The sequence below is a fragment of the Suricata suricatta genome, chromosome 12 (assembly GCF_006229205.1).
Source record: "Suricata suricatta isolate VVHF042 chromosome 12, meerkat_22Aug2017_6uvM2_HiC, whole genome shotgun sequence".
Classification (NCBI taxonomy): Eukaryota; Metazoa; Chordata; class Mammalia; order Carnivora; family Herpestidae; genus Suricata; species Suricata suricatta.
In genome coordinates, this window is record NC_043711.1 from 91,923,117 (window position 1) to 91,937,922 (window position 14,806).

General features: G+C 43.5%; 1 protein-coding gene and 1 pseudogene across 1 annotated transcript; both read right to left on the reverse strand.

Annotated features, from left to right (window-relative positions):
• Window positions 1-466: 466 nt before the first annotated feature.
• On the reverse strand, window positions 467-793 carry LOC115274647 (annotated as a pseudogene).
• A 1,398-nt stretch (window positions 794-2,191) lies between these two features.
• LOC115274031 (eppin-like) lies at window positions 2,192-8,849 on the reverse strand. The gene is given in 4 exon segments (XM_029917399.1): window positions 2,192-2,483; window positions 2,965-3,132; window positions 6,676-6,810; window positions 8,744-8,849. Coding segments are annotated over 4 exon segments (402 nt in total). The 5' UTR covers window positions 8,835-8,849; the 3' UTR covers window positions 2,192-2,475.
• Between the last annotated feature and the right edge of the window lie 5,957 nt (window positions 8,850-14,806).

Consider the following 14,806-nt stretch of genomic DNA (forward strand, 5'->3'; position numbering starts at 1 on the left):
TGGAATGGGTGAGGCAAGAGGGAAATAATGACTCTCAGTTATGACATCAGACCAGCAGCCCTGGGGCATGAAATTCTTCCATTGAGTTCCTCTGCTTAAGGTCTGAAGGTTTAATAAGGCATGTTCTTGGCTCTCCTCTGGTTTCACCTGCGGCTGCAGGAGACAGACCTAGTGCACATTTTTTTTTTTAGCATTTCAGTTATTTTTAGTTAAAGAAAAACAGCCTTTTCCAAGGGTGACAAAGTGAACGGAAGATCATAAGGAAGCAGGGTGCAGGCTGCTCAAAGCTCTTGTTCCAAAATCTGGAGGTGAGGAAAGAAGGCCCACCCAGGAACTCAAGGGTGATTGGCCAGCAGAGGGCCAACTTTGATGACTTTGGTCACTAGACTGGTCTAAGTAGGCTCTAAGGTGATTTCCACCTGCCAGTTGGCTGATATGATTAACATCATTATTCTTGGGGACTATTAAATTAAGGAATGATGCAGGGAGCCAAGAGAGTGGCTTATTCAGTTGGATTCTGAATCACAATCAGGAAATAGTCTTTATCTGGTGCAACCATAATTTCATTTTTCTTGGAGCGAATTCGAAGAAAGGTGAGGTCATTCTGGGGGTCGATTTCATGCACGGTGCTGCAGGCCTTCAAGATGAAGTTGTGCATGAGGTTGGCATACTGTGTGGTGGTGGGATTGTCCATGGTGCTCTTGATGGGAATGCCTTCTGTGTTCACCACGATGATTCCCTGTACTCCCTTCTGGCTCTGAAGTTGCTTCAGTGTCTCTTCCACCTCTGCCATCTCCGACCAATCCCAGTAGCTCCGCGACCCCGGCACTCAGCTCCCACACTTTTTTAACCCACTTTTAGAAAAATTGAGGTGGGATTCACATCAGATAAGATTAACTATTTTTAAGAGGACAGATCAGAGGCTCTTTAGTACCTTCACAATGTTGTGTAACACCACCGTTATTGGTTCCAAAATATTTTTATCACTCCAAAAGAAGAGCTTAGGGGCACCTTGCTGCCTCAGTTGGAAGAGCATGCAACTCTTGATCTCAGGGTTATGAGTTCAACCCCCATGTCGGGTGTAGCGATTACTCAAATAAATAAAACTTTTAAAACAAAAACAAGGGGCGCCTGGGTGGCTCAGTCGGTTAAGCATCCAACTTTGACTCAGGTCATGATCTCACAGTTCGTGGGTTCAAGCCCCATGTCGGGCTCTGTGCTGACGGCTATCTCAGAGCCTGGAGCCTGGCTTCAGATTCTGTGTCTCCCTCTCTCTGATCCTCCCCTGCTCGTGCTGTCTCTCTCTGTCTCTCAGAAATAAATTTTAAAAAATTAAAACCAAGCCAAAACAAACAAACAAACAAACAAAACAAACAAAGAAAACCTTATACCAGCCAAAGCCTGTCCCTGCCAAATAGTAACCTACTTTCTATTGCTAAAATACCTATTCTGGTATTTTATATAAATGGATTCATTCAGTGGATAACCTTTTGTGTGTGGCTTTTTTTGCTTAGAGGAATGGTTTGAGGTTTCTGTGGCATATATTGGTGCTTTGCTCCTTTTGTGGCCAAATGACACCCAGTGCTCAGAGACAGCTCCCAACTTCAAGTGTCAGAGTCTCTCCCTCTGTGCTATTGGTTTTCTCTGGCTCTCTGCCAGCTTGCTTAGTTTGCATGTGGGCCAGTCTGGAAGAGCAAGGGGTTGAATACCTCCAGGCATCCAGGAGGGGATGGGAGTCGATGAATAAACACCTCAACTGCCCCATCACTGGAGATGAATGCAGACATTTGGACCCATGTTTTACACGTTCCTCAGAAGGCCCCCAGGGAGAGGAAGCTGCAGTTTCCCCCCATGATAACCAGCTCAGAGTCGACTCCTTTCTTGCCTGTATCCCTTACTCTACCCCCACCTTGTGCATCTTGAGAGATCTCCCAAGTAAACTGCTTTTACCCTTGTCCTTGTCCAAGAATTGATTTCTGGGGGATCCAAACTAAGGCAACGCCCAGAGACCCTTGTCTCAAAAAGGTTTTACAATTTTTTCTAAGAAACAGAGGAGGACAATGTCCCTGACGCTCTCAACTCTCAAGAGCTGTGTTCCCTCCCTTTCGTTGTATCACAAGAGGCCTCAGTGACCCTTTATTCTCAGCAAAGTGTAATGTACAAACAGATGTGAATGACTCAGGCTCAGAGGCACAGAGCAACACAAAGCACTTTATTGGGGTAAATTGGGAGCCTGCAGGGGGCTCTAGACATTAGACATAAAGGAAAGAAGCAAAGAGATGGGTCAAAACAGAATGATACCATGTTTAAGAGGCTGAGATAGAGGAAGGCAAATGCAGGTCCTGGGGCTCCATGTGGAGAAGAGCTGGGGCCTTGGAACGTGGGAGGAGAACAGTGGAAACCAACGTGAAACATCGGTCAGGCACACGAACAGAGCCTTGGATCGCGAGCCAGTACATCCTTATGCAGTGAGGATTATGAACCTGGAGAGAATGTAGACAGGACCAGCTAAGCACCTTGGGCTCAGCTTATGTTCAGAACAAGTCGAAGTTACGTTTGTGTATCTCTGCACAGCAAATGAAAACAAAGTAGGTTTGCTTTGGGGAGCTATAGCCTTCCTCCTTAAAGGCAGCATTGGATGTGGTTGGGAGTAGATTGCTGGTGATCCAGCACTAATCTGGACATCTTGTGACCTCTCTGAAGTTGGTCTCTGGGATTTCTCCATGTCTGCACCCTCCTTCCATCCCTCCTACTTGCAGCTTTGATTCTTCACCATGTCCCTTCCCAACCTTAGTTCCTAGAAAGCTGCTGTACAACCCTTTGCCAGGGGCATACTTACCTCCCAAGTGGAGCTGGCCCTGCCAGCATCTGGTCTGCTAAGGATGTAGCCAGCCCTGAACAAAGCAGCCAACACCCAGACCTCTCAGCATGGCCCTAAGAGGTAGGGAAGCCCCAGGGACTTACGTATTTGGGTGCATATGACCTGGCACACGATTTTGGTTTGGAAGTTGTTCCTGTTTCCTTGGCAGCCACCATAGATGAACTCGGAGCAGGTGTTGCTTCCCTTATCATACCACCAGCGAGGAAAAGTAGCCTTGCAGGGACCAGGGTCTTGGGGCAGATCACAAAAGTCTGTAGGGAGACCCCAGAATTGAGAAATTAGAGTGTCCACCCCTCAAAAAAGGAGCTGTTATTGTTACCTCTGGACACCACCAGAGATGAAACTGAGCAGGCTCCTTTCACCTTTTCATACCTCAGGAGCCCAGACCCATGGGTGTATTGTGCACATTCTAGGGAGACCCCCGAGTGGAGCTGTTTGGAGGACTGTAGCCCCAGAGAATGCCAGTCTCCCTATCCCTTCTGGTCACTGTCCCCATTGTCTTCCTTGAGAGAGAGGAGACTAATTGGAAGGCTCTGTTTCCGATTCAATGTGCACATATTGACCTCACACACTACTTGTCCATGACTTCCTCTTCTGTACAATGGGAATGCAAAACCTCACCCTGCTTGTGGCCCAGAGCCGTCCTGAGGTACAAGGAAGACTGCCCTCCTGGCACTCGAGATTGTGACCTCCTTGGTTGTATCTGAATGTGCAGCTTCTAGCAGTGCCTGGCAGAAAGCAGCTGCTCAGTAAACACATTCTGAATGAATTGAAGATATGCAAGTGCCTTGGAAATGACAAATTAGAAGCCAATACTCTGTCCTCCAAGCCATGACAGGAAGAGAGAATATGGGATCATGAGTAAAGGGCAAGTCCCCTCAGGGAAACCAGAGGCTAGTATTTTTAGATGGTCAAGCACCTTTCTTCCTGCAGTTAGCTTCAGTCCTGCTTTGGGTTGAATTGTGTCTCTCCCTACTCACTGCTCCCCCGTTCGTATGTTGAATCTTAATCCTCAGTACTTCAGAATGTGACCCTATTTGGAAATAGTTGTAGCAGATGAGTCATACTGGAGTGAACTCACTCCTAATCCAAGATGGCTGTTTTCCTTATAACAAGGGGAAATTTGGAGAGAGAAAGAGAGAAAGAACACCATGTGAAGCTGAAGGCAGAGGTCTACAAGGTCAGGATTGTCAAATACTGTGGACAAACCACCAGAAAGCAGGGGAGAGGCATGGAACAGATTCTCCCTCACAACCTGAGAAAGAACCTGCCTTGCCAACACTTGACCTTGGACTTCTGGCCTGCAGGACTGTGAGACAATACATTGTTGTTGAGCCACCCATTCGTGGTCCCTTGTTGCAGCCCTAGCAAAGGAATGCAGATCCAAACAAAACTCTGAGTTCCATGAGGGAAAACTTCCCACAGCTGAATGGTTAAGTCCTGCTGATTTTTACCCTCCCCCTAGCTCACTTCTCTGCCACTCTCTTTAAAAATTGGTGTGTCATGCCTGAGCTGTTGGGATAGCCTGGAACTGATCTTCCTGCCCGTCTCTGGCCCTTCTGATCAGTCCTTTGTGCTGCCCACCAGAGGGAAGCACCTAATGGACCTGAAACAAAGCTGACCATGTCATTCCATGGCTAAGACCTTGACTTCATGGCAAAGTCTTCCCATGACCCACAGGCCTTTTGTAGTCTGGCTCCTGCTTGTGGTTCTGCACCACCGCCTGTCACCACAGTACCATTTGAGGTACATGCTCCTGCAAATGCCAACACCCCATGCCACCCCACACCTCCACACCTTTCCCTGTCCTCTGTACACCCACTCTCCCTTCAAAACCTTCCTCAGACTTCAGCTCCTCGGTGATGTCACTGACTCCAGTCTACACCCCACAACCCCATAGGTGCCTGGACTGATCCTTCGTTGTTCCACTGTGCTTCTGAATCTCTTATCAGTGGTTTCCATCCTCAGTCTTCTCCAGGAAGTCATGAGTTTCTGATGGAGCAGAGGTTGTGTCTGGTTTCATGTTGGAGCCCCATTCCTAGCAGGTTGTCTGGCATAGAAGAGGATCGTGAAGAACGTTGAAGATAAAACAAAATGCATCCCGACCTGAACTGAATAAACCATTCATTGAGCACCTACTATGTGCAAGATACTTTTAAAAATACATATTTGCTTATTTACTTTTGAGAGAGAGAGAGAGAGAGAGAGAGAGAGAGAGAGAGAGAGAGAGAGACAGAAAGTGCCAAAGTGAGTGGTGGAAGGGCAGAGAGAGAAGGAGACAGAGAATCCCAAGCAGGCTCCATGCCATCAACACAGAGCCCCATGCAGGGTTCGAACTCATGAACCTCAAGATCGCGACCTGAGCTGAAACCAAGAGTGTGATACTCAACTAACTGAGCCACCCAGGTGCCCCTCAAGATGCTCTAAGAGACAAAGAAAAGGCATGGCCTCTGCTTTTTAGGAGCTTCCAGTCAAGAATAACAAATAATTTAAGCTGATATGTGTCACTTGGCTATATTGTGCCCAGGAGAATTGCTCTAAGCACCTCATTATCTTATTTGATCCTCCCAATACCCTTTGACATTGGTTCTTTTCTTCTCTGGGGAACCTGGGGAACAACAAGAAAAAGTTGTTAATTTGCTCAGGCTGGTGAAAATCAGAGCTGAGACTTGAACTCAGAAAGCCTGGATTCAGAATCCCTCACTTTTAGGCAAATAAACAACTTACCATCCTCTTGTCCACTCTGCTCCATTGTCAAGTCCTGCTTACATTCCCACCTAGACATCTTTCAAACACACCCTAGTCTTCTCCATCCACTCAGCTACCTCTCTGGTCGGTCCAAGCTACCATATTCTCCCCTCCTGAAATCCTTCAAGACATTCTGTTTCTCCTCTGTTAGTGTATCATAAAACCCTGATCACGTCTTTGTCCACCTCCGTGGGTTTTCATTGCCATTGGGATCAAAGTGAGGTGCTAGCCCACCAGACTCTACCTACCGAGGATCCTCTCCCTTATACCATGTTCATGCGCATTCTTGTTTCTGGCCTCGCTAGGCCTCACCATTGAGACTTTGTGCATGTTATTCCCTGTGCCCTGAAATGCCTCCTATCAGATCTTTATCTAAATTTACTATTCATCCTGCTGAACTCAACTTCGAGTTTGCTCTCTCAGGGAAGCCTTCCTCACCTCCCTACCTCACTAGTCAAATCTCCATATAATTTTCTGAGACACTCAATGCATATTTGTTAAATAAATGAGTAAAGAATCTTTGATGATCTTTTTGGACCCCAAGGAGATGGGCATGGAGTTAAGACTGCAGGAGCAAAGGAAAAACGCTCTGGTCTGTAGTAGTCGAGGGAGGTTTCCTGGTGTTAAATTGAACTTAACAGATGCAGAGAGACAGCTCCTCTGCAGCAAAAAGCTGGTAAATACCAATAGCTTACTTATCACTTGCAGCAGCAATGTGCAAACAATGGCCACCTGGGGACACAGAAAATCATGAGTTACTAACAAACAAACAAAAAAAGAAAATCATAAGAGTGCAAAGCAGCCAAGAGACTATCTGCTTCAATCTTACATTCATATTCTCTTTGGGGAACTGAAGCCCAGGCTGGATGAAGATACTACCTAATGTCACACATTAGGGGCAGTGATGGATCTAAATTGCAGGGCTCCCCATCCAGCGATCTTGCTGAAAGACCAGCCCCAAGCAAAGCAGAGATGAGGCTACACAGGTGGGCAGATGGTGAGAGTGTGGGCAGAGGGGCTGGTTGTTCTGAGGCTCCTAGTATTACCTTGGTGGAGGTCTAAACATTTTTTCCCACAGCTAAAGATGCAACACTTCTTCTTGCTGTCCAGACATTGTCTGTCCTTCGTACATTCATCCCTTTCTTTGAATTCACATTTCTCTTGGATTCTGGGGCATCTTTCTAAAGGAAAGGACAGCTTTACAACCATGAATTTTAGAGGGCACAGTGCCCATTCTTCTTGCAACCCAAGGCCACTCTGGGAAGTCAGGGAAGTTTCCTTTTCTTTGTTCATCCACAGGAGTCCTTTTCCTTAGGATGTTCTCATGTATTTCCCAGCACTGCTTACACTATGTTCCCTTCTGACCACCCTTTACTTTCTGCCTTTTTACCCCATCCCTAGTTCCTCTCCCTAGCCCCATCCCCTGAGTCAGGATTTCTCAATCTTGCCACTCTTTATGATCATTATTTACGGGCGGGAGAGAGCTGTCCTGTGCATGGTAGGGTGTTCAGCATCTCGGGCCTCTATCCACTGGATGCCAAGAGCACTCCCCAGTTTAACAATCAAAAATATCTGTAGATATTGCAAATGTCCCTTGAAAGGCAAAATCACCCATTTAAATCCACTGGTCTATGCTAATCTGGTCATTTTGGCCTGGTTGAGGAATCAGTGTTTGGGAGTTCCTCCCTGGGGTGCTATTACACAATGATTAATATCACTCACCCCAGCCTCAGAAAGTTGGGTTTTTAAAAACATTTTTAATGTTTTTATTTATTATTGAGACAGACAGAAACAGAGCATGAGTGGGGGGAAGGGCAGAGAGAGAGGGAGACACAGAATCTGAAGCAGGCTCCAGGCTCTGAGCTGTTAGCACAGAGCCTGATGCGGGGCTTGAACCCACAAACCATGAGATCATGACCTGAGGTGAAATCGGGCACTTACCCAAAATAGCCACCCAGGTGCCTCGAGAGTTGGGTGTTTAAATTCTACATCTTGGTTTACCACTCACCTCTCTAAACCTTGGTTTCTTCACTTGTAAAGTTGTTTTACCCTTACAAAGTTGTTGAGGGGAAATGAGACATAGTATGTAAAGCTATAATCATAGGAACTGATGTAGAGCAATGTTAACTAATGTTTATCAACTGTTTACCATAAGCCAAGAACTTGTCGGTGCATTTTAAATGCTATCTCAGTGTGTCTGGGTATGTCAGTGGGTTAAGTGTTCAACTTTTGATTTCAGCTTAGGTCATGATCTCACAGTTGGTGAGTTCGAGCCCTGCATCAACAGGGCTGACAGCACAGAGCCTACTTGGGATTCTCTCTCTCCCTCTCTCCCAGTCTCTCTCCTGCTCCTGCTCATACTTCCTCTTTTGAAAATAAACATTAAAAAAATTAAACACTATCTCCTGTAATTCCCCTAATATGTCTAAGAGGTCCGTTCTACTGATATCCCCATTTTGCAGAGGAGGAGATGGAAGCACATGGAATTTAACTAATTTGCCTTAGTTCATGGCTACTGAGAAGTGAAACCAGAATTTGGACCCACCATGTCTGACTCCAGATCCCGCTAACTCCCTACTTTCTAAATGTTCAGTAAATGGTAACCAATGATCATTATTACTCTATAATGATGGAGGATTACTGTCTTCCTTTCAAAGAAACTTCTGGATACTGCCTTTTATCCCAAAGGCAAGGAACCCCTGAGGATGCAGGAATACTTTATAAGACTACATTTGAGAGAATCTGGAGTTGATAGAGATAACCTCCTGAGAAAGGAGGCTGTTTTTGTTGTGGAGTGAGGGGAAGACCCCCCAGGCTTTCCAGATTCTTATAGCCCCTCCCATATGCAAGATCCTATGACCCTTCTCTCCACCCCCAATTGACCCTTCATTTCAAAGGAGCTAAAAGTGCGAGTTGCCCCAGGTCCAGATTCTGGCATTCACAGAAGGCATCTTCCATAAAGAGGGAAATTGGAAGAAATGTTCCAAATACCTCCCAACCTTGGACCAGGTTAACATGGTGGGAAGTAACTCAAGTCTTAGCCCCTTTTCCATGTTTCACCCTCCCAGCCATCTTCCTTCTCTCCAGCACAAGGCCTGAGGCCCCATTACTTACTGGGAAAGATCCAGCCATGCAGACCAGATCTCTGGACATTCACTAGAAGGGTGCATTAGACCAGGATGCTCAAAAGTCTAGACGACTCCATTCTGAAGAAGAGCTGGCTTGTTCGGTGATTCCAGAATATGAAAATGTCTGGCTGACTTTGTCCAGCCTATTTCTTCAGGAGTCAGTATCTTGGATGTGAGAGCTGGAGTCAAGCCAGCCACCTCCTATCCTGCTGGGAACACCAAGTTCCCAAGATCATCAATGTAACCAGCTGGCATCTACAGCTCACAGCCCGGGAGAAGGGTCTTTTCTTGGATGGTCATGATGCTCAACAGCTTGGGGTAGCCTGGGCCTTCTGGTCCATGATGGGGCATGGGAAAAACTTGTTTCATTTTCCAGGTAAACTTAGGAGTAAATGCCACCATCAGGGGTCTTGATAAGTTTGAGAGTTATGGAATGTCTCATGGTCTCTGGGTCCCTTTCTCCCTCTCCCATGCTCTCCCCCAACCTTCTCCCTTTTCTCTTTGGGTAGTTCAGAATCTTTGTCCAAAGCCAAAGAGTAAATATGTTGCTATAGAGTGGAGTGTGAGGAACGAGGAGCCTGTCAGCCGAATTTTAGATACTGTTTGTCAAGGTCGTATTGCTTTGAGAGCAGCAGAGAATGTCAGCAGAGCTTATAGTGCAAACTCCTTGTTGTCAGAGGAGGAACTATAAAATGGGGAGGATGCTTGAGAGACTAACCCCAGTAAAGGTGTATCGGCAGCAGAGCTGCTGGTTTCTTCTGTTTATATTTACTTAAATTCCTGTTAACACACAGCACAATATTAGTTCCAAGAGTAGAATTCACTGATTCATCACTTACATACAACACCCAATGCTTATCATAGAAAGTGCCGTCCTTAATAGCCATCACCCATCTAGTCCATCCCCAAACCCCTCTGCCTCCATCAACTTTTAGTTTGTTGTCTATGATTAAGAGTCTCTTATAGTCTACTCCTCTCTCCCCACCCCCTACCCACGGCTTCTGGCTTCTGACTGGACTGGTGGAAGGGCTGTGGAGAGAGTGCTGGAGAATTTGGCAGCATTCCTACATAGACTCCACAATGCCAGCTAGTCAGTCCTGGCAGAGGGAGAGACTCTCTTCAAAGAGGAAATGTTATCTGTAGGGTCCCCATTTCTTTCCTCAACTAGCTGTTGCACTTTTAGGCCACAATTTGTTTCTATTTGTCCTACATGATGGGTAGAAGCCAGACAAAGACAGCTGTATCATCAGTGAGTGACTATATGGTCACAAAATTTAGGATCACAGACAGAGGCCCCTGTGGAATCTGTGGTGTGTGTTTCAGCCTATTAACAGTGATATTCTCAGATAGGAAGGCCTGAGACACCCTTGGGGGCATATTTACTCAAAGTGAGTCCCACAGGCAGTCCCTTGGCAGACATCCCTCCACCACCACAGGCAGCATTGTGACTGGACCGGTCTTTGTGGTTCTTCTTATGATCACAGGACTTACCTCTGACACACCATCACGGAACTTCAGAGCACACCATCTATTATTACTCACAAGCCCTGGAGGTTATGTGGCATGCCAGAAGGCCACACAGGAAGTGGTGAACAAAGAGAGGGGTAGAAAGTGCAGACCCGGGACTCTGCCTTTATTAGGATCCGAGGGCAAAATGTCTAGGGTTTCATTGGTTCACTTTTTATTGGTGAATTTAAAGCATATAAAAGTAGGAATTAAGGTGTGGGGAGGGAGAGTCAGGGTCACTCAGGTGGTCAGTTATCTAGGTTCCTCAAGGCCCTTCCAAAAGGGGAACTTCATGGATAAGGACAGCCTGGTTCATTATCTAGCTGTGTTGTTGGTATCTTTGTTCTACAGCTGGAGCCAGAATAAACACTTGGTGCAAACTGCTGGATGAGCAAGAGAGATATGTGAATGAATGGAGGGCTCATAGTATGATAAATGGGAAGAATATGAGGAAAGATGGGTGAGGGTATCATGGATATTTGGGTGCATGAATACATGAACATGGTTGGGTGGATGAATGGCTGGGTGAAGAAATGGATTGGATTGAACATAAAGATGGATAGGTTAGTAATGGGACGAATGGAGAATTGATGGAAACTCTTTGAATAGCAAGTAGATGAGTGAACTGTTAGGTAGATGGAGGGGAGAAATGATGGAGACCTATGTTGACAGGTATAAGAATGTGTGTATACAAAAGATGAATAAAGATTGGATATGAAACAGGTAGCTGGATAGGTAGAAAGATGAGTGAGAAGGGTAAATTGATGGATATATAAGTGAAAAAAATGAATGGAAAGATTGATAAATTTAAAGGTTTGTCAAAGCAGACTGGGGAGGGGATGGGACTGAATGATTGGTGGATATTAGGGACAGGGTAGAAGCATGAGTATATGAATCAAAACATTAACCAAAATAATTATGTAGAAAATAATTCATACTACTCTAAGTAATACACATGAAAGTGGATCGATTTTAGCAACATATAAAAGACCAAAATTTAGAGAGGAAGAGGTAGAAAGCCTATATGCACTTAAGGTAAAGTTAAAAAATATTAGTAAAAATAGGGTTGCCTGCATAGCTCAGTCTGTTGAACGCCTGACTCTTGATTTTTTGCTCAGGTAATGATCTCACAGTTTGTGGGATCAAGCCCTGCTCTGGGCTCTGTGCTGAGAGTGGAGACTGCTAGGGATCTCCCTCTCCCTCTCTTTCTGCCCTTCACCTGCTCACGCGCCTTCTCTTTCTCTCCCTTTCCAAAATAAGGAAATAAAAATTATTAAAAATTATTTAAAATATACCACTAGAGAAGAAACCTTATTTAGTTGCTTTTGGAGCTCAATTTTGTGTAGCCATTAAAAATGGAAGATATTATAGAAAGTTGCCGCTGTGAACATTGGGGTACATGTGCTCCTATGCATCAGCGCTTCTGTATCCTTTGGGTAAATCCCTAGCAGTGCTATTGCTGGGTCATAGGGGAGTTCTATCGATAGTTTTTTGAGGGAAAGGGAGGGAGGGGGGTGATGGTCATGGGGGGGGCACTTGTGGGGAGAAGCACTGGGTGTTAAATGGAAACCAACTTGATAATAAACTATTTAAAAAATGGAAGATATTATTAAAATATTATTATGGAAAATATTATTTAAAATATTACAGATCATAGGTAGTGCTTGGATGACTCAGTCAGTAGAGTATGCACCTCTTGATCTCAGGGCCATGAGTTCATGCCCCACACATTGGGCATAGATATTACTGAACAGAAAATAAAAATAAATTAAAATATTACAAATCATAGGAAAAATAAGTAAGCTCCCTATTAGTTTTCCATGCTAGTTTGTTGAAACTGGTATGATTTCAATATCAAAATATACAAATTAATAGACCCATTTTTCTTTCAACTGTTGATGTGAAATTTCTGAATAAACTGTTAGCTAAAAGAACCTTTGGTGTATTAATAGAAATATCCCTTCAATATGATTAGGGTCAATCCAGGTATGCAAGGACAGTTCAATGTATGAAAATTTCATAATATAAGTTCTTATACTAACAAATTAGAAGAGAAAATTATTACATGTCTAGATGCTTGAAAGGTATTTGATAAAATTCAACAGTAGTACCTAATAGCAGTTATAAATGTGTAAGAAGAAAACAATCCAAGTGCAGTAAAATCTATTTATCCCAAAGTCCACAACAAATGACATCTCATACAGCAAGAGACACTGACTTTAAGATAAAGAACCAGGCAGGTATAGATGTCATTGCCTTTACTTTTAACATTATTTCAGAGGCTCTACGTTATTTTAATAAGAGAAGAAAACAAAGAAAGTCATCACGTTGGAAAAAGAGAGTCAAATTACTCATCATTTTCAGATATGATTATATATAAAATCTAAGTAGACTCATTAAATACTGTTATATGTTTTTTTCTATAATTTTAAAAAATTTTTTAATGCTTTATATATATTTTTTGAGAGACAGAGGGAGACAGTGCAAGCAGGGGAGGGTCAGAGAGAGAGAGACACACACACACAGAATCTGAAGCAGGCTCCAGGCTCTGAGCTAGCTGTCAGCACAGAGCCCAATGTGGGGCTCGAACCCACTAACCGTGAGATCATGACCTGAGCTGAAGCCGGATGCTTAACCAACTGAGCCACCCAGGTGCCCCTCTGTTTTTCTAATAGAACTTTAAAAAATTATCTCAAAGACTTTGTTTTAATCAAGAATATTTTCTTAGAACTCGTGTTTTTTTCATTTAATTGCTTCTATATTATACTATTGTTTTCGTTTCAGAAATATTTCTGAATCCATTCTTCATATATTTTGTGGGGTTTACATTTATTTGTTTATTTACTTATTTATAATTTATTTTTTAAGTTTACATCATAGTTAGTTAGCGTATAGTGCAATATGATATCAGGAGTAGATTTCTTAATGCCCCTTACTCATTTAGCCCATCCTCCCTCCCACATCCCCTCCAGCAACCCTTTTTTGTTCTCCATTTTTAAGAGTGTCTTATGTTTTTGGCCCCCTCCCTGTTTTTATATTATTTTTGATTCCCTTCCCTTATGATCATCTGATTTGTATCTTAAAATCCTCATAGGAGTGAAGTCATATGATATCTGTCTTTTTCTGATTGACTAATTTTGCTTAGCATAATACCCTCTAGTTCCATCCACATAGTTGCAAATGGCAAGATTTTCATTCTTTTTGATTGTGAGTAGTGCTCCCTTGTGTATATATAGCACATCTTCTTTATCCATTCATCCATCAATGGATATTTGGGCTCTTTCTATCGTTTGGCTATTGTTGATATTGCTGCTATAAACATTGGGGTGCATGTGTCCCTTGGAAATAGCATACCTGTATCCCTTGGATAAATACCTAGTAGTGCAATTGCTGGGTCATAGGGTAGTTCTTTTTTAATTTTTTGAGGAACCTCCATACTGTTTTCCAGAGCAGCTGCACCAGTTTTCATTCTCACCAGCAGTGCAAAAGAGTTCCCCTTTTTCCACATTCTCACCAACATTGGTTGTTTCCCGAGTTGTTAATTTTAGCCATTCTGATTGGTGTGAGGTGGCATCTCATTGGGGTTTTGATTTGTATTTCCCTGATGATGAGTGATGTTGAACATCTTTTCATGTGTCTGTTAGCAATCTGGATGTCTTCTTTGGAAAAGTGTCTATTCATGTCTTCTGTGCATGTCTTCACTCTTCACTGGACTATTTGGTTTTTTTGGGTGTTGGGTTTGGTAAGTTCTTTATAGATTTTGGATACTGATCATTTATCTGATATGTCATTTGCAAATATCTTCTCTCATCCCATCGATTACCTTTTAGTTTTCCTGATTGTTTCCTTCACTGTGTGGAAGGTTTTTATCTCGATGAGGTCCCAATACTTAATTTTTGCTTTTGTCAAGTAAGAAGTTCCTGCAGCCCAAGGTCAAAGAGGTTGCTGCCTGTGATCTCCTCTAGGATTTTGATGGTTTCCTGTCTTACACTTAGGTCTTTTATTCATTTTGAATTTACTTCTCTGTATGGTGCAATAAAATGGTCCAGGATCATTCTTCTGCATGTCTCTCCAGTTGTCCCAACAACATTTGTTGAAGAGACTGTCTTTTTCCCATTGGGTATTCTTTTCTGCTTTGTTGAAGATTAGTTGGCCAGAGATTTGTGAATCCATTTCTGGATGCAAAAATTCCCAACAAGATACTAGCAAACATGATCCAACAATACATTAAAAGAATTATTCACCACAATCAAGTGGGATTTATATCTGGGATTCAGGCAGGTTCAATATCCACAAATCAATCAATGAAATACATCATCACGTGGATAAAAGAAAGGATAAGAACCACATGATCCTCTCAATTGATGCAGAAAAAACATTTGACAAAACATAGTGTCCTTTCTTGATAAAAATCCTCAAGAAAGTAGGGATAGAAGGAACATGCATCAAGATCATAAAGACCATAAATGAAAGACTCACAGTTAATATCATCATCATGGGGGAAAACTGAGAGCTTTCCCCCTAAGGTCAGGAACATGACAAG